The sequence below is a fragment of the Medicago sativa genome, chromosome 6, assembly GCF_051527215.1.
Source record: "Medicago sativa cultivar Bolivia chromosome 6, Bolivia_mono, whole genome shotgun sequence".
Lineage (NCBI taxonomy): Eukaryota > Viridiplantae > Streptophyta > Magnoliopsida > Fabales > Fabaceae > Medicago > Medicago sativa.
The window spans coordinates 9,744,804-9,764,662 of NC_140754.1; the positions used below are offsets into that span (position 1 = coordinate 9,744,804).

General features: G+C 32.6%; 1 protein-coding gene, 2 non-coding genes and 4 pseudogenes across 10 annotated transcripts; all 7 read right to left on the reverse strand.

The window, feature by feature from the left end:
• Positions 1-183: 183 nt before the first annotated feature.
• LOC146912662 (UDP-glucose 6-dehydrogenase 1-like) lies at positions 184-2,220 on the reverse strand (annotated as a pseudogene).
• TRNAS-GCU (transfer RNA serine (anticodon GCU)) lies at positions 1,499-1,580 on the reverse strand. The gene has a single exon. It is a non-coding gene; the product is annotated as a tRNA-Ser (tRNA).
• A 2,004-nt stretch (positions 2,221-4,224) lies between the features above and the next one.
• On the reverse strand, positions 4,225-6,958 carry LOC146912664 (uncharacterized). 8 transcript variants are annotated; one of them, XR_015016820.1, is made up of 9 exons: positions 6,398-6,958; positions 5,742-5,799; positions 5,585-5,643; positions 5,232-5,359; positions 5,089-5,133; positions 4,918-4,960; positions 4,705-4,779; positions 4,590-4,619; positions 4,225-4,513 (listed from the first exon to the last, which is right to left on the reverse strand). XR_015016820.1 is itself a non-coding variant. In XM_085722181.1 (8 exons), the coding sequence occupies exons 5-8, from the start codon at positions 4,975-4,977 to the stop codon at positions 4,355-4,357; spliced, it is 324 nt and encodes a 107-aa protein (XP_085578307.1). In that variant the 5' UTR covers positions 4,978-5,099; positions 5,232-5,359; positions 5,594-5,643; positions 5,742-5,799; positions 6,398-6,957; the 3' UTR covers positions 4,225-4,354. The 8 variants fall into 8 exon arrangements, 6 of the variants coding, with proteins under 6 accessions (XP_085578307.1, XP_085578306.1, XP_085578305.1 ...); XR_015016819.1 differs by having other exon boundaries at positions 4,225-4,619; positions 6,398-6,956; XM_085722181.1 differs by having other exon boundaries at positions 4,918-5,099; positions 5,594-5,643; positions 6,398-6,957.
• Positions 6,959-8,487: 1,529 nt separating this feature from the next.
• LOC146912665 (UDP-glucose 6-dehydrogenase 1-like) lies at positions 8,488-15,505 on the reverse strand (annotated as a pseudogene).
• LOC146912666 (UDP-glucose 6-dehydrogenase 1-like) lies at positions 8,990-9,458 on the reverse strand (annotated as a pseudogene).
• Positions 15,506-16,162: 657 nt separating the features above from the next.
• LOC146912667 (UDP-glucose 6-dehydrogenase 1-like) lies at positions 16,163-18,199 on the reverse strand (annotated as a pseudogene).
• On the reverse strand, positions 17,478-17,559 carry TRNAS-GCU (transfer RNA serine (anticodon GCU)). Its single transcript has one exon. It is a non-coding gene; the product is annotated as a tRNA-Ser (tRNA).
• Positions 18,200-19,859: the final 1,660 nt, after the last annotated feature.

The window sequence follows — 19,859 nt, forward strand, 5'->3', positions numbered from 1 at the left end:
GCCCCAAAATCTGAACAATTACTTACTATTTTGTTTTTCGTTTTAACGTAAGTAAATACAAGGAAGACAAAGATGCTTAGGAGTAAGAAAATATAAGTGAATGACATTTAGTATAGCGCAAGGGCTGATAAACTATTTTGTTACAGATGCAAACTATAGAGATTCAATCTCCTCTCCGTTTTTTTACTCTTGATGTAAACTATAAACTATTTGTCGCATATGCAAGGGCTGATTACAAGGAGAAAATATGTAATCTCCCTCAAGTGTATAAAAAACCTTGTTTGAGATAGCTTCTAGCATAAGAACCCCTTTGGCTATTGATGATTTGGCCATAATGCTCAAATCTTGATGGATATAGATCTCTCTGAAAAGATGATTCGGCCACACTGACATTCTTCTTATTTGAAGGACTAGTGACTGCAAATGCATAGGATGGTCCCAATCATATAGATTCATCCATACACACTTCAATAGACTGCTTCTCTCTTGTATCACCGCATTTTTCTTGAATTCAAATCCTAAAACAGCTTACTTTTTATTAGCAACTGTGATAAACATCGATGCAATAACATGGTTCACGAACTGACTCTTCCGATAGTCGTTAAACTTGATAACTTGTTTCAAGTATTCAGCAACTTATGGTAAACCATTACACTCACAAATGTAAACCCTGTTCAATATATCTTTCAGAAAGCAATTAAGAACCACCAAAACCAACACTCTCATTCAAGAACTTCTGTCCTATTCTTTTGTAAGCACCAACAACATAGGAAACTTAGTTATAATTTGCGTCTGTAGCTTCGCAAAGTGCTGACATTGCATTGACAGATGAAATTCTGAGCTAAGAGAACATTAGCAGCTAACTTATAAATTTTGACTAACCAAATATTTTTCCCTCAAGAATCCACTGAGAATAACTTTTTGCAGAGTTTGAATCGCTTTTTCACCTTCCGGGGCATCTCTATCTCCAATGAGAACTCAGTAAGGATTGAAAAGGTCATGAATTGCAGTTCCATCAGCAAGGAATTCAGGATATTACGGAATTTGAACCCTTTTCTCTATAGCTTCGGCATTTTTGACAGGAAAAGTTGAATTCTCTACAACAATATTTCCGAGCTGCGCTCTTCTAGTATGTTAATTCTGATGCTTTTCCAACCCCAAGACCACGAGTTTTAGTCGGCGTGTTGATAATACAAACATTGTGTCAGTTTCATAGATAATCTTTTCAACATCAGTGCTGAAGAAAAGGTTTTTGGCGCGACATTGTTTTACTACATCACAAGACTGGGCTCGTAGATGGGAAGTTGGTCCCGGTTCCACGCTGCAATGCGCTATTTCAAGATACTAACGATGGTCCTGTCACGAATTTTCTCTGTCATGAATTCATGATGGTCCTGTGTAGATTTCCACTCCTCCCACATAGTAGTAATAACTTATTATAAGTTGAGTTAGTTTATTTTTATATTTTTGGTGAACAAAAACAAAAATGATTTAAAAACGTCACCTGAGAGATTCGAACTCTCGCGGGGAAACCCCATGTACTTAGCAGGCACACGCCTTAACCACTCGGCCAAAGCAACAATGTTATTGAAGTTTGTTTATTTCTATATTTTACACTTTTATCGAATAGCCTAAACTTTTGCATACAATTTCAATGACTTCTCCAAACACCCTGTAATTTCTTTTGAATAATTACTTTATTTATACGTTCATATATGGGGAACAATCATCTTTGATCTTTGGGGAGTAACATAGGTAGTACTTATGGTAAAAATAGTGATAGTTGACGTGACTATTGTGCTGAATGAAGGGAAAGAAAAAAATTGATTGAAAAAAATTAATAAAATTGAATGAAACTTTAAGCCTCAAATTTTGAGTTAAAACTATGAAGTATTGAAGTTTTATACCGCATCATGCATATCTTTGAGCCATGAACGAAGTGGCTTATCACAATGATTGCTTTCTCAGATCATCAATGTAAACTACTCAGTTGGTATACCAACACACCATCTAAATCTTTTGTTGCCTCATAAGTACCCCAAACCATACTTACATTCTTCTCATTTTAAGTAATTGTTGGCTGCAAGTGAATTGGATCGAATATACTCAAACATGCTTTATCATCAAGTAACCCTTTACACACGTCAATAGCCGGTCTTTGCCTTCTATAACCGGTTTGAATGCAAATCCTAAAACAACAATCTTCTTGTTAGCAGCCATGTTAAACAACAATCTTCTTTATCATCAAGTAACCCTTTACATACTTACAGTTTACAAACATTCTCTTCTGATAATTGTTGATTAACATTTGCGTAACTTCCAGTAAAACATTAAACTCAAATATGTAAAACCACGTTCAATATATCTTTCAGGAAGCAAGAACCTCTGAAACCAACTCTTAATTCAAGAACATATGTCCGATTCTAGTGACGGTAACAACAACTTGATTAACATTTGCGTCGGTAGCTTCACAGGGTGCTGACATTGCATTGACAAATGAAATTCGTTGAGCTATGAAAGCATCAACAACTAACTTAGAAAGTTCTGCTGACGAACGATTTGAGTTAAACATTTTTCAATTGTCGCGTCATTTTTTGGAGATCAAGGCTATTTGATTAGATTTTGACTCACTTTTTATTTCACGACTTTGAAAAAATTTATTTAAATTGGGGGGTCCGGGGGTTGGTTATATTTAGGGAAGGTATTAGCACCCTAAATATTCGTAGTACTCTACGAGAACCTCTTGATTTTATTTAACTTTTTGTGCTATAAACTTGCTTGCCTTTTTTTTTTTTAAAATGAAACTTTGAAATGATTAAAAAAGGAAGACCTAATTATCTACATTTTATTGATTTGGAAGGACGAGTGTCCTCTGCCTACGTACCCGTGAGGGATCAAAACCTCGTAGTTCGGGGTAGAAATTGACGTTTGATTGGTTGTGTGTTTTTTATTAGTTTTGAAAAAAGTTTTAAAATAAAAAGCCAAGTGGCAAATAAGATTTGGTTTGTATTTTTTAATTTAAAAGAAAAATGGACTCAAGGTATGATTAAAATTGATTTGATATTTGATTAAGAAAGAAAATAAAAAGAACGATCACTTAATTGAAAATCAAGGTTTATTATGAAAATATTTTTCTGATTTTTGATTATTTGAATGTTTTTGTTGTTTTTGAATATTGAATAGAACATAAAATAAACTAACGTAGCAATAAAAATAAAAGCGTGAGAATTTTGTAGTGACATTGGATCACCACAAAATCTCCTAACCTAATCTATTTTTTTTGTATTTTTCGATTTATAAAAGCGGTAAAGAAATAAAAGACACACACGCACGCACACTTTTCTCATTTATATTTACATTGGACCTAAATACATTCTAATTGCTGGAAAATAAATGACAATAATTAAAATGCTAAATAGAAATAAAATAGAATGCTAAAATGCTAAAAAGAAATAAAAATATAAAAAAAAAAAGAAAGAAAGGGACAACCGAAGGGACAAAATTACCGAAGGGACAAAATTCCGAAGGGACAGAAAAAGAGGAAGAAGAAAAGAATAGCTCGTCAACACAAGCTAAATGAGGGAGAAGAGAGAAAAGTTCTTTGACAACTCAAGAGAACTTTTGGTGTGTTTTGAAGTGTGGAATGAGGGCTCTATTTATAGGTGAGGAGGTTGATGAGAATGGAAAAGTGGTTTAATGGATTTTGATGGTGATTTGAATGGTGTTTAATGGTGAATTTTAAAAGAGGAATGTGAAAGTTGACACTTGACTTGAAAAATTTTGGACCATGGACATTTTATTTTTGGACTCATTAAAAAAAGTTATATAATAAAAAATTAAAAAAACTTATAGAAGTAATTAAACTAAAAATAAAAAACATGCCAGGGACATTGCGAGGGGTTAACCCCTGGCAAATTGTGTACGAATTTTTTTTAAAAAAATGTTTTTTATTTGTTTAAAAAATTAAAATATTAAAATTTAATAATTAAAATAATTTTAAAAAACATTTTAATTTTTTTTTCGAAAAATAATTAAACAGTTGGCCAAATGCTATGTTTTAGAGAGAGATTTGTGCAACTGAATGCTATGTTTTAGAAAATCATTTGTGCATCCAAGAATCAATTTTAACCCAGTAGGTGAAAATTTCAAGCAAAAGTATAGCATGAAAAGTGTGGAGAAAGGGGTGAAAATTTAATGTTGAGTTCAAGTAAAACTCAAAAAAAATTAGAACTGCAAATATTATTAATCAGTGGTGTAGAATCCTGAATCTTGATAGTACTGAAACAATTAACCTCAATATTAATGTAGACAAATCCCTATCAGTTTCTTGCATGTGTTTCACATTGGCAAGAAATCAGTTTCCTACATGTATAAACTGATAAATTAAGAAGTAAGAACGATAACCAAATACCGTCTTCAGCACTTGAGTCAGAGCTTGCACAATGATGAAAGTTGTATCTCTTTTAGTGTCATTAAAATATAATGGCAAACCTATCATCATTGGTCTCCTCGCCTGTTAAGTCAAGAAGCGGCTGAGCGCATGCAATCAACATTGGCATAATTTTATCTATAAATTTGTCAACACTCACTTTTGGGCATTGACAGATTTGATCCAAAGCCTGCACAATATTCATTCAGTCAGCGATGTTAAGTTTCAACTAGCGTTATAATGGTAAATGGCCTATCATTGATTTCAAAATATACCTTTAAAATGATACATTTTGTCAAGTATTCTGTATTGCTCAATTTTCCATCAAGTGATATTAGAGATTCCACCACCTTCAAATGTTACAAGAAAAATTAGCACAATAAGAAATCATTGCATAATTATTTGGCAATCATTAAGATATATTACAAATCACAAATCACACTATATAATTTGAGTCAATTCAAAAAAGAATTAGAAGAAATACTCACCTGAACAGCGTCCTGCTCTTTGAAATCATCTGGCCCAACTTTCCTGACAAGATAAACCATGCATTCTTGACATTTGGCACAGAGCAACAAATTGGGTAATCTATACGTATTGGACAAAATAGCTTTCAATGCTTCCTATGTCATTCCTAGACTTCAGATATTAACAAGTACCTGCATTGAAACTGCAAACGATTTCACGGTATCAATAGCTTCGACCTGCAATGATTTTTCAAAACTTCAACACTCAAGAATGACGTACAAAGTTGTGCCACATTGTAAACAATCCACACACAAGCAGTAACAATTGGTCATACCTTTGGGACAACAAGGTCAAATGCCGCACCAGTTTTATCATCATTAACGCGAACAAACTTCATATCTTCAGAACAGTTTTCCAAAGAACTTGATAATTGAACAAGTCATTTGCACAGTTCAAGGAGTCCTATAATTATCACAATGTACATAGAACATGTATCAACTCAATACAATTCATATACATGAAGAACAAGATGATATATTGCTGCAATTAGAAAGCATCCAATATTGTTTCCTAAATTTACTCTAAATCTTACCAATTATCAAAATCTAAACACATAATCATAAATTGATATTAAAATCAAAAAACACGATTTAGTATTTATATAAAAAAAATTCCAATGAAACAGACCCAAATTACTCGCAGCATCAAGCATTGATTTCCATTATTTTCCACTAGCTTTGCCAAACCTAATTGAAATTCACAGAAAATCACATAAGAAAACTCAAACAACGTTCAAATTTCACAAAAATACTCAAGAACAATAACATTAGATAACAAAACACACCACAATAACAGATTTATTGCTAGGATTATCCTTCTTGAACATTTCTCTGAACTCAGACCTAAAAATCAACAAAAAAACGTAACTCCAATCAGAATCAAATCGAACTTCACCGCATCAAATCCGTTACGCTAAATGAGAAATGATAACGCATAGAACAGATTCAAACAATTTTGATCACCGAAACTTACATGAAAGGAGGAGGAAGAAGACAACACATAACAGAATACACAGGAAGGTTAAAAATGCAATCAAACTGAATTTAAACAATTATAACATTTATGTCAACACTACTACAAAAATCACACTTCAACCGAGAAATAGTTTAGAGTTTTCTTTCGAAAATGTGGCTTAGAACTTTCTACAAGAAAAACATAATTAAAACCACTGAAACAATATTTATGATCAATATCAACACAATTTAATGCAAAAATTCGTATTTGAAAGAGGGAGGAAAATTAGGGTTCAATACAAATTCAGGCTTTTTGCTTTTAAGTGTACAAATTGAGCATGAAGATGAAATTAACAACAAGGTAGTTCAATCTATATCAAAATAAAAGATTTCTCAACTTAAACAAGGAGAATAAAGTTTGACCTTCAATCAACAAAAAAGATAAATTAAAGAATTAAGTGAGTATGTTAAAGAAGAGGTGGCTTACCATGAACAAAGAGAATACAACAATGAAGCTGCAACTCCGGCGCGGTGGCTGTTGATGACAGCACGGCGGCGGGAGAAAAATGGGTGACGCGAAAAGTTTCTCTTTTGGTGAAACTAATTGGACCAATAGAAAGCTCTCGTCGAGGAGATGAAGAAAATGGTATTACTTTGTTCGATTGGTGAAAACGGCAGCCGAAACAGCACCGGAAAGATGAGGGTGGTGGTGGTTTAATGGAGGAGGCTTTGTTCTTATTTCAATAGAGGAGAGAGAGAGAGAGAGTAAAAATGAAAAATGAATTAGAAGGGGGAAGGGGAGTCTGACGAGAGAGAGAGAGAGAGAGAGAGAGAGACAAGGGAAAGGTTATGTGGTCCATGTGACCACTAGAAAAATGAGAGAAAAGAATCATTATGTGTGGGCCCTTTCAATTTCCCAGGGGTTATGACAAGTTGCTCCTGGCAAATGTAGCCAGGGTTTATGCGAGGGTCATGCTCCTGGCAAATTTACCAGGGCTTCCTGCTCCTGGCATAATTCCCTGGCTAATTGCAACATTTCTAGTAGTGAATCTTAACAAAGTATTTTATTATGCCTAACACTTAATTTGAATTAAGATTGGACGGTTCAGATTCCAACTCAACGTAGCGTCATTATTTGTTTGTTTTTTGCACCATTATATCTCTATCCAACAACGGCAATAATGCGTGAAATTGTGACTATATGAATTCAAAGAAAAACAAAGCAACTTCACATTTATCCAACCATTGATCACACCAGATTCAATAAATTACAAATGGCTTTAAAACATAGCAATCAACATCATTGAATCAAAGATTAAAAAAACAATTGGACTAAAATAAACAGGTAATTGTATATACATAATGCACAAACTTTCTTTATGAAAGGGGTATTTAAGGAAAGATCCTTTCGTTTGTATTACATGAGTGAATTCCATGTTCTTTGCAATTAAGTAAAGAATTTCTCTTAAATTAAATGTGATGCTAACTTGCACTGAAGGACATGTTAAGAAATTCAAAGATATCCACATTTTTAACATAAAGTTTGTATCTTTAGTAGACTCAATCAATAAGATATGCAAAGATATGCCTTGGCCATCTGTTGCATTAACAACATTATTGCTCACATTTTTGAAGTCCTTTATTCATCAACTTCTGTATGTGTTTATCAATCACAATTTTACAATAGTCTAATTTCTTTCATGTTACTTGAGTTCTCATGTTCTCCCTTGTGTGATTGCAACATACTAAGTTCATCCATGTATCATGAGTTACGATGGAAATCTAGTAGTTCCTTGTAACAGAATGTTTTGATGATGCCTAACTAATAATACATGAATTTCATAAACATTGAGGCAGACAAATTGCTGTGAGGGTCTGGATTTTGTCTTCCAAATAAGCATGCAAAGACCTTGGTTGCACATTTGCTTTGTCAAACAAATTTAGAACAAATATAAATAGTTAGTCCCACGTCGAAAGTTTGTGAAGGTTATAGATCTAAACTATATTATATAAACAAAGCTAAGGAACACGTTGACTCAAAGTTGTTTTGGCATCCTAATTGTTATGTTCAATTTTAAGATGCCAAATTTAATTTATTCAAATTGAATATTTATTCAAATTGAATTTGGCATAAATTGATTTTGGCATTTTATTTTTGAAACATGAATATATCAGTTTAATATTAATTATTATTTTTTCTTTCAAAAAAATTATTATTTTTAAAAAATTGAATTAGATTTATGTCGTTGGTTTTATAATCTGATTATTTTTATTTTTTTTGAGGGAATCCGATTATTATTATTATTATTATAAAATCCTAAAAGTATTTCTTAATCCGATTATTATTATTATTAGTAACCTTTCATTCTTTCGAATTATATAAATTGAGACATGCTTATAAGAAACTTCCCTCATAATATCAACCTAAAAGCCAAAAAAAAAAATCAAAAAAATCGAGCCACCCAACAATGTACCATTCTTGAAGTAATTTGGTCCATTTCATCACATTTCAACCCTTTACGACAACCAAACAAAAGGATAGGTCACATTTTTTCAATGTTTAATTTGTGGCTTATTTCACCACACTCTCATTCTTGTCATTTGAAGGAATCGTTGGCTGCAATGAATAGGATGGATGCAATCAAATTTATTCATCCACAAATCCTTTGTATTTGATCCTCGGTAACCTGTGGATCGATCGAATATATTCAATTGTGCTTTATCACCGAGTAACCCTTTAAGCACATAAATAGATGGCGTCTCCCTTGTATCACTGGTATCTTTCTTGAATGCAAATCCTAAAACAACTACCTTTTAGTTATCAACTGCGTTGAATATCGATGCAACAACACAGTTCACAAACCGACTCTTGTAAGAGTCATTGATCTTGATAACCTTTGTCAAATATTCAACAACTTCAGGTAAACCATTACACTCTCAAATGGAAACCAGGGATATCTTTCTGGAAGCAAGAACCGCTGAAACCAACGCTTGCATTCAAGAACTTTGGTTTGACATTTGCGTCGGTAGTTCACAAATTGTTGACATGGTATTGATGGATAAAAACACTATGTCAGCTTCATTGAATTGCAGTTCCTTCAGCTAGGAATTCAGGATTTGACAGAATTTGATCCTTTTCTCTATAGCTACATTTTTGACAGGAACATTTGATTTCTCTACATCAATTTTGTCAGATTTTGGGACATCGGCGATATATCATCCGAGCCACGCTCTTCAAACACGTCAAATCTGCGGTGCTGCCAGCACCAAGACCACGAGTTATTGTCAGCGTGTTGACGGATAAAAAACCTATGTCAGATTCATAAACATGTTTTTCAACATCAGTTAGTGCTAAAGAAAAATTTCCTATAGCGACATTGCTTTAATACATCATCAAGATCGGGATCATAGATAGGAAGTTGATCGTAGTTCCACGCTGAAATACACGATTTGAGTTATCAGCGACGTTGACTTCAATGGATGGGAACTTAAATGCAATGACTACCAATGTTGGACCCCCCTACATATCCAACACAAATGATCACCATTTTTCCTAACCTATCCACAGTGGTGTTGAAGTGTATCGGATCAAGCTTATTCACTCTATACACATGTGCTTTGCCAAACATAAGTTGAACAATTGGTAGTCCCACATCGGAATCTTTTGAAGCTCTAGAGGTAAACTTTCTTATAAATAAGTTGAACAACTAAAGTTTTGGAAACCAGCTTGGAGCACTTTTTACAGTGATGATCTCCACATTAGTTTTATTTTATTTTAGTTATATTTTTGACAAAAGTCAAAAATAATTTATGTTTTTTGGGAAAAGTCTGCAAATGTAATTTAAGTTAATTTATATTTAAATTAATTAATTATATTTGTGGGTTTTCATCAAAAAACTTAAATAATCTAGTTTAATACTAATTTTTAAGATTAGTCTTCCTTAAATGTAATTTAAATTAGTAATTAATTAATGTAGATTAGTTATTTTTTAGATTAGTTATTTTTTTTATTGATTTTTTAATACATTAATAGGTACTCTGTTTAAAATAAAAAATAATAAGTGGATGTAGTTGAAAACTAAAATATTATTTAGTCTACATTAATTTTCAAGCTTTCATTGTAATATTATTTTGATTGGTTAATCCCTGTAACAAAAAAAAAAACATCATTGTCACTTATCTTAAGATGAAATTAAATTAAATTAAAAGTATGAATTATGAAACAAAAAAATTTATATATTGAATTTTCTTTTTCTTCTTTGGCTTCAACCCTCCTCTCTTTCTCTCAACCCCCATCTTCAATATCAACATCATCTTACGTTAGAACTTCGTCTTTCATCAGAGCTTCATCTTCAGTCATAACCTCTTCAATACAAAAAGATGTCAAAAGTGACTCTTGACACTATACATTTGTAGTACCAAATGAATCGTTAATGTTATATTTGGATTGATGGTTAAAAAACATTCACCAATATATTTTTTTAAACATATCATTGGTGCAAAGTATCCACCAATATTTGATAATAACATGTTAATTAAATAACAAAATATTAATGAAAGAGTCTCTCGTGGTGACTCAATTAAGAACAGCCAAACCATAGTGCATCCGAATTTCCCATAATTTACACTCATTTATATCAACCACTTAGGGAAAGTACAAAATTTCAAGTAAAATTGTGAAAGAAAAAGAAAATTGAATCAAAACTTGAAGCCTCAATTTTTTTTACTAAAGAAAATGAAGTAATGTTTTAGGCCACATCCGACATATCTTTAAGACATGAATCAAGTGGCTTACCAATTGAATAAACAATGAAACCAATCTCAGGTAGTTTGTTTTTGTTTTGTCCTAAAGTATTATTCCTAATCTAGTACAAGCTTTTATATGCAGTCATTATAAATTCAATGTTCACTTTTATACAGAAAGAATTTTAGTGTACTTTACCACGAACATCATTCAAACGCTACTATGTTCTTCTACTGAAGTGCCATAGAAAGGAAAGGAAAGAGTACCTTCGACAAATGAGATATGTTTTGCATCGTAGATCCCGCCGAAACCAACGCTTGCATTGAAGACCTTTGGTCTGATTCTTGCGTCAGTACCAACAGCGTACGAAACTTGGTTAACATTTCCTCCAGTAGCTTCGTGAAGTGCCGACATTGCATTGACAGATGAAATTCTTTGAGCTAAGAAAGTATTAGCAGTTAACTTAGAAAATACTGCTGACCGAAATTTTGTTGTCAAGATTTTTTCTCTATAGCTTCAGCAGTTTTGACAGAAACAGTTGATTTATCTACGACAATATTATCGGACTTGGGAATATCGGCCATTATCCTAGCCGCGCTCATGTAAGCTTTCTACATTGTTGTTTCTCATATTCTGCATGTATGGCAATATTCTAGTTCCTTGCAACAGAAAGTAGTATTTATTCCCTCAAAAAAAAAAAGTAGTATTTATCATAAAATTGAAAAGTAAAATGTCAATTAAATACAAAAAAAGATAGTCTTTATGAGAAAAAAAAGTATCTTGTCATTAAACATAACGAATCAATCTTTAAGCCTCAACTTTTGAATTCAAAATAAATGAAGTAATGTTTTAAGGCATAGTAGGCATATCTTTATGCCGTGGATCAAGTGGCTTACCCATTGAATAAACCATTATTATACTCACAAATGTAAACCAAGTTCAATATATCTTCTTCGAAGCAAGAACCACCAAAACCGACACTTGGATTGAAGAAATTCGATCCGATTCTTCTATCAGTACCAACAGCCTAGGAAACTTGGTTAACAATTGCATTGACAGATGAAATTCTTTGAGCTAAGAAAGCATTAGCTGCTAACTTGGAATGTTCATCTGAACAAAGATTTCAGCAACACAGATAGTGGTAGCAAACCTTTATTTAGAACTTCATTCTATTAGGATTTACGTTATGTACAAACAAACAAACTGCTATGTATGGATACTTATAAGTTATAACTCATACCGTATCGGCTAGTTTATTGGCCTTACCAAACAAACCATAATTGTTAATTTTATTTTCTATTTGTCACAATTGTCTATCAGTTGTATTTACTTTACGTTAGAAAAACAATATGTTTTGACCCAAAAGAAATAAAAAATATATATTACACGCATTTGACAAACATACAAAGAGCAGTCACCTGTCCCACATCGGACATTTCAGCAGCTTACAGAGGTATAGTGCCTTATAAATTAAGTGTAGAGCATGTCACCTCATTTATCATTTTTTTTATCATTTCTCATTCTTATGTTATGAGAGGAAAGATTACTTGGTATTGGATTGTATTTGGTAATCCTTTAAAAATGGCTACATCCATTTATTTAAAGGAATCAAACATTCCAATACTGCGTAGTTTTTTTAAATGTATAGTTGAAATCAAACAATTCCTTAGAAAATGGTCTTAAATAGTTTTAATAAATAGTTTTAGGTACATTCAAAGAAAATACTAAAAAACTAGTTTAATACTCCCTTTGTTTAAAAATATATATCATAGTTAACCACTTTATACATGTCAAAGTAAGTTATGTGAATAGTGTATATTGCAAAAATACGATATGTATTTTGAAATGAAGGGAGCATCAACTTTGTAAACTACACTTTTCGATTATTTGTAAATCACTTTGAAGATTAATTAGCAAAATTGGTAAACTATTTTTTCTTAACAAGCAAATATGAATAATCAACACGAGAATAAAATAGCGTAGTGAAGATTAACATGTTTTAGATGTGTGGTAAAACTAGGTAAGATAGAATTAGAAATGACAATACTACCTTCGTCCCTAAATATACAGGATCCTTTTGAATTTTTTTTTTTTATCTCTTTTTATGAACTCCTTTGGTATTTTCAAATACATTAATTAATTTTTTTACCAACACACCCCTATTTATTTTATATTTTTTCTTATATCAGCATTAAATATTATGTTGAAAACATACATTAACCCTCTCAAAGCATAAAATTGTAAAAACAATAGCAATTAGAAACAAATTTATTACCACTTTCAATTTTCTTAATTCCCGTTATTTTTTCAAAAGGGCCCTATAATTAGGGACATAGGTAGTATTATAGAGTTGGGGTAACACATATAGTAAAAAAGATGGTGAAAAATATACTTAGGTAGTTTATGCTTGCAGACCGGAAACATTTTTCTTATGTTTGAAATTTCTTATAATTTTAGATACATATTAACTTTGGATATATCACATAAAATCTTAAATTTCTTGTGTACATTATCTATGTGTATAAAAAATTGTGTTTTCTTTACTATGTTATACTCTTAAACTTGGTCTCTCTAAACTAATTTTCTGACTTCGTCCCTGTGTTTCATGTTTTCTTTCTTAATTATTCAAAAATCTTTTTTAGTCTCGTCATACTCAAGCATACCTCGAGGAACTAATCTTTCATATATCTCTTAAATTTCTTATAATTTTGGATACATATTAACTTTGGATACATCATATAATTTTTTTTTTTACTAAGTTATACTTTTAAACTCGATCCTTCCTAAGCTAATTGATCCTTGTTTGATGAGAATTGGTACGTTTATATGTAGAAAAATAGGTAGAAAATCCGCCTATTTAAATTGGTGTTGTTTGTGATCGTTTTAAATGAGTTTTTTGTATGTTTAATGCAGAAAATCTCAGTTGAAAATGTGGCTGTTTTTGACACGATGTTTATTTGTCAAGTTCATGACACTGATTAATTCCTGTATTTGAAATTTCGACATGTAACCAGGTTCAATGTATCTTTTTGGAAGCCAGATTTGAACTTTGGTTCAATTTTTATGTCGGTACCAACAGCGTAGGAAACTTGGTTAACATTTGCGCCGGTAGCTTCACAAAGTGCTGACATTGCATTCACAGTTGAAATTCTCTAAGCTATGAAAATTCTGCTGACCAAATATTTGTTGTTAATATTCTTGCTTGAGGAATCCATTGAGAATACACTTTTTCAATGTTTGAAACGCTTTTTCGCCCTCCGGGGTTTCTCTGCCTCAATGAGAACTGAGTCCGGATTGAAAAGGTCTTGAGTTGTAGTTCCTTCAGCAAGGAATCAGGATATGACAGAATATGAAATTTGATAACCTTTGCATTGTGTCATAATTTTCTCTATAGTTTTGACAGGAACAGTTGGTTTCTCAACCACAATTTTGTCAGAATTAGAGACATCGGCCCAATACGTTAAATCAGCTGTTTTGACAGATACAAACACTATGTCAGCCTAGTAGTCATGTTTTTCAACATAGGTGCTGAAGAAAAGGTTCTTGTGGCGACATATGCTATCCAATCGTTCAATTTTTCATTCACCCCTATTTAGGGTGTATGGAATGGAACTTATTGATTGAAATATTACCTTTGTACTCCTATTTTAATTTTCTATAGGTTCCTTCACTCTATTGCCTATATATGTTTGCTTCGATTTGATGCAAATCCATTGTGTATGTGTTTTTTTTTCTTTCATTCATGTGTATAAGTGTTTCTTGATATGTCCATGCGTGGTTTTTTGACATGTTTCTCGATATGTGTTTTTTTTTTTGACATGCGTGGTTTCTTGTATTGCAGCTTCCCTTGTCTATGTGTGCGTGATGTAAGTATGGGGATAGTATCAAAAGAAATATTTCTTCCCTTTTCAGGTATGGGGATGGGGATAGTAACTCCACTGTCAATATATATAACTTGTGTTTTAAGCGGGGTTTTTTTTCTTTCCATAGGGCTTCAAAACAAAACAATCAGCAACATTGAGTAAAGATAATTTTTTTGAATAACTTAGGACGCAAGAAACATAAAATAACTAAAGACCTACAAACTTTTATTCAAATCAAAATCAATCTCATTATGGGTTTTAGGGTTTTTAGCATTTGAAAACTATTATAGCTTTAGCCATTATTCATTATAGCGCATAATTTTGAATATACATGAAAATAGAGCTTATTTACCAAACTAGTTTACTTGGCTAGAGTATGCTTAAAAATGGGCTAGAAAAGGTTGACACCATCACATTTTTGGCTAAATCATTTCATAAACTTTGCAAATGAGTGAATCCATTGAGAATAGACTTTTTTCAATGTTTGAATCACTTTTTCACCTTTTGAGGTTTCTCTGACTCCAATGAGAACTCTGTCTAGATTGAAAAGGTCTTAAATTGCAGTTCATTCAGCAAGAAATTCAGGATTTCACAGAATCTGAAATTTGATACCTTTTGCATTTTTCTCTATAGCCTCAGCAGTTTTAACAGGCACGGTTGATTTCTCTACAACAATTTTGTCCGACTTGACACATCTGCAATCACCCGAGCAGCGCTCTCCCAATACGTCAAATCTGCTGCTTTTCCAGGCCCGAGACCGCGAGTTTTTGTCGGTGTATTGACATATACAAACACTATGTAAGCTCACATACATGTTTTTTAACATCAGAGTTGAAGAAAAGTTCTTGCCGCGACATTGCTTTACAGCATCATCAAGACAGGGCTCATAGATTGGAAGTTGATCGTTGTTCCACGGTGCAATGCTCGATTACGAGATATCGACGACTGCTACTTCAGTGGATGGACACTTCAAGGCAATGACTGTCATTGTGGACCCCCAAGATATCCGTCACCAATACAACAAATCTTCATAATTTTTCCTTTCCTAACCTATGCACAGTGGCGCTCAAATGTATGAGTAAATACAACTATGTATCAGTGAAGTTTTGGCCACATTCAGATTAGGGGAGTGTTTGTAAGGAGTGTTATAAGGTGTTACTTGTAGCACAAGCCTTGTAATATGGCTATATATAGCCAAGTACTTTGAGTAATAAGACAATGAGGCATTTACCAAATTAACAGAAATTGCTAGAATGACATATAATTTAGAACGGAGGGAGTACTATATAGAGATCATTTCTATATTAAAAAAAAAAAAACATTTTCATCTTGAGTGAAACAGAGAGGAGATTTGAAACAAAAACATTTTTGTCAGATATAAAAATTAGAGGAAATGTCGAATTAATAGAGATAAAGAAAAAGGTACTGATGCAAGTTTATCCTATTTATTTATATAGGCAGAGCCCCAAAATCTGAACAATTACTTACTATTTTGTTTTTCGTTTTAACGTAAGTAAATACAAGGAAGACAAAGATGCTTAGGAGTAAGAAAATATAAGTGAATGACATTTAGTATAGCGCAAGGGCTGATAAACTATTTTGTTACAGATGCAAACTATAGAGATTCAATCTCCTCTCCGTTTTTTTACTCTTGATGTAAACTATAAACTATTTGTCGCATATGCAAGGGCTGATTACAAGGAGAAAATATGTAATCTCCCTCAAGTGTATAAAAAACCTTGTTTGAGATAGCTTCTAGCATAAGAACCCCTTTGGCTATTGATGATTTGGCCATAATGCTCAAATCTTGATGGATATAGATCTCTCTGAAAAGATGATTCGGCCACACTGACATTCTTCTTATTTGAAGGACTAGTGACTGCAAATGCATAGGATGGTCCCAATCATATAGATTCATCCATACACACTTCAATAGACTGCTTCTCTCTTGTATCACCGCATTTTTCTTGAATTCAAATCCTAAAACAGCTTACTTTTTATTAGCAACTGTGATAAACATCGATGCAATAACATGGTTCACGAACTGACTCTTCCGATAGTCGTTAAACTTGATAACTTGTTTCAAGTATTCAGCAACTTATGGTAAACCATTACACTCACAAATGTAAACCCTGTTCAATATATCTTTCAGAAAGCAATTAAGAACCACCAAAACCAACACTCTCATTCAAGAACTTCTGTCCTATTCTTTTGTAAGCACCAACAACATAGGAAACTTAGTTATAATTTGCGTCTGTAGCTTCGCAAAGTGCTGACATTGCATTGACAGATGAAATTCTGAGCTAAGAGAACATTAGCAGCTAACTTATAAATTTTGACTAACCAAATATTTTTCCCTCAAGAATCCACTGAGAATAACTTTTTGCAGAGTTTGAATCGCTTTTTCACCTTCCGGGGCATCTCTATCTCCAATGAGAACTCAGTAAGGATTGAAAAGGTCATGAATTGCAGTTCCATCAGCAAGGAATTCAGGATATTACGGAATTTGAACCCTTTTCTCTATAGCTTCGGCATTTTTGACAGGAAAAGTTGAATTCTCTACAACAATATTTCCGAGCTGCGCTCTTCTAGTATGTTAATTCTGATGCTTTTCCAACCCCAAGACCACGAGTTTTAGTCGGCGTGTTGATAATACAAACATTGTGTCAGTTTCATAGATAATCTTTTCAACATCAGTGCTGAAGAAAAGGTTTTTGGCGCGACATTGTTTTACTACATCACAAGACTGGGCTCGTAGATGGGAAGTTGGTCCCGGTTCCACGCTGCAATGCGCTATTTCAAGATACTAACGATGGTCCTGTCACGAATTTTCTCTGTCATGAATTCATGATGGTCCTGTGTAGATTTCCACTCCTCCCACATAGTAGTAATAACTTATTATAAGTTGAGTTAGTTTATTTTTATATTTTTGGTGAACAAAAACAAAAATGATTTAAAAACGTCACCTGAGAGATTCGAACTCTCGCGGGGAAACCCCATGTACTTAGCAGGCACACGCCTTAACCACTCGGCCAAAGCAACAATGTTATTGAAGTTTGTTTATTTCTATATTTTACACTTTTATCGAATAGCCTAAACTTTTGCATACAATTTCAATGACTTCTCCAAACACCCTGTAATTTCTTTTGAATAATTACTTTATTTATACGTTCATATATGGGGAACAATCATCTTTGATCTTTGGGGAGTAACATAGGTAGTACTTATGGTAAAAATAGTGATAGTTGACGTGACTATTGTGCTGAATGAAGGGAAAGAAAAAAATTGATTGAAAAAAATTAATAAAATTGAATGAAACTTTAAGCCTCAAATTTTGAGTTAAAACTATGAAGTATTGAAGTTTTATACCGCATCATGCATATCTTTGAGCCATGAACGAAGTGGCTTATCACAATGATTGCTTTCTCAGATCATCAATGTAAACTACTCAGTTGGTATACCAACACACCATCTAAATCTTTTGTTGCCTCATAAGTACCCCAAACCATACTTACATTCTTCTCATTTTAAGTAATTGTTGGCTGCAAGTGAATTGGATCGAATATACTCAAACATGCTTTATCATCAAGTAACCCTTTACACACGTCAATAGCCGGTCTTTGCCTTCTATAACCGGTTTGAATGCAAATCCTAAAACAACAATCTTCTTGTTAGCAGCCATGTTAAACAACAATCTTCTTTATCATCAAGTAACCCTTTACATACTTACAGTTTACAAACATTCTCTTCTGATAATTGTTGATTAACATTTGCGTAACTTCCAGTAAAACATTAAACTCAAATATGTAAAACCACGTTCAATATATCTTTCAGGAAGCAAGAACCTCTGAAACCAACTCTTAATTCAAGAACATATGTCCGATTCTAGTGACGGTAACAACAACTTGATTAACATTTGCGTCGGTAGCTTCACAGGGTGCTGACATTGCATTGACAAATGAAATTCGTTGAGCTATGAAAGCATCAACAACTAACTTAGAAAGTTCTGCTGACGAACGATTTGAGTTAAACATTTTTCAATTGTCGCGTCATTTTTTGGAGATCAAGGCTATTTGATTAGATTTTGACTCACTTTTTATTTCACGACTTTGAAAAAATTTATTTAAATTGGGGGGTCCGGGGGTTGGTTATATTTAGGGAAGGTATTAGCACCCTAAATATTCGTAGTACTCTACGAGAACCTCTTGATTTTATTTAACTTTTTGTGCTATAAACTTGCTTGCCTTTTTTTTTTTAAAATGAAACTTTGAAATGATTAAAAAAGGAAGACCTAATTATCTACATTTTATTGATTTGGAAGGACGAGTGTCCTCTGCCTACGTACCCGTGAGGGATCAAAACCTCGTAGTTCGGGGTAGAAATTGACGTTTGATTGGTTGTGTGTTTTTTATTAGTTTTGAAAAAAGTTTTAAAATAAAAAGCCAAGTGGCAAATAAGATTTGGTTTGTATTTTTTAATTTAAAAGAAAAATGGACTCAAGGTATGATTAAAATTGATTTGATATTTGATTAAGAAAGAAAATAAAAAGAACGATCACTTAATTGAAAATCAAGGTTTATTATGAAAATATTTTTCTGATTTTTGATTATTTGAATGTTTTTGTTGTTTTTGAATATTGAATAGAACATAAAATAAACTAACGTAGCAATAAAAATAAAAGCGTGAGAATTTTGTAGTGACATTGGATCACCACAAAATCTCCTAACCTAATCTATTTTTTTTGTATTTTTCGATTTATAAAAGCGGTAAAGAAATAAAAGACACACACGCACGCACACTTTTCTCATTTATATTTACATTGGACCTAAATACATTCTAATTGCTGGAAAATAAATGACAATAATTAAAATGCTAAATAGAAATAAAATAGAATGCTAAAATGCTAAAAAGAAATAAAAATATAAAAAAAAAAAGAAAGAAAGGGACAACCGAAGGGACAAAATTACCGAAGGGACAAAATTCCGAAGGGACAGAAAAAGAGGAAGAAGAAAAGAATAGCTCGTCAACACAAGCTAAATGAGGGAGAAGAGAGAAAAGTTCTTTGACAACTCAAGAGAACTTTTGGTGTGTTTTGAAGTGTGGAATGAGGGCTCTATTTATAGGTGAGGAGGTTGATGAGAATGGAAAAGTGGTTTAATGGATTTTGATGGTGATTTGAATGGTGTTTAATGGTGAATTTTAAAAGAGGAATGTGAAAGTTGACACTTGACTTGAAAAATTTTGGACCATGGACATTTTATTTTTGGACTCATTAAAAAAAGTTATATAATAAAAAATTAAAAAAACTTATAGAAGTAATTAAACTAAAAATAAAAAACATG

Excerpts from the sequence above, each read along its gene's own strand:
- LOC146912664 (XM_085722181.1), bottom strand. The coding sequence starts at position 4,977 with ATGGTTTATCTTGTCAGGAAAGTTGGGCCAGATGATTTCAAAGAGCAG. Across the intron at positions 4,780-4,917 it reads AAGAGCAGGACGCTGTTCAG|GTGGTGGAATCTCTAATATC; the intron begins GTGAGTATTTCT and ends TAACATTTGAAG. Across the intron at positions 4,620-4,704 it reads CAAAATGTATCATTTTAAAG|GCTTTGGATCAAATCTGTCA; the intron begins GTATATTTTGAA and ends AATATTGTGCAG.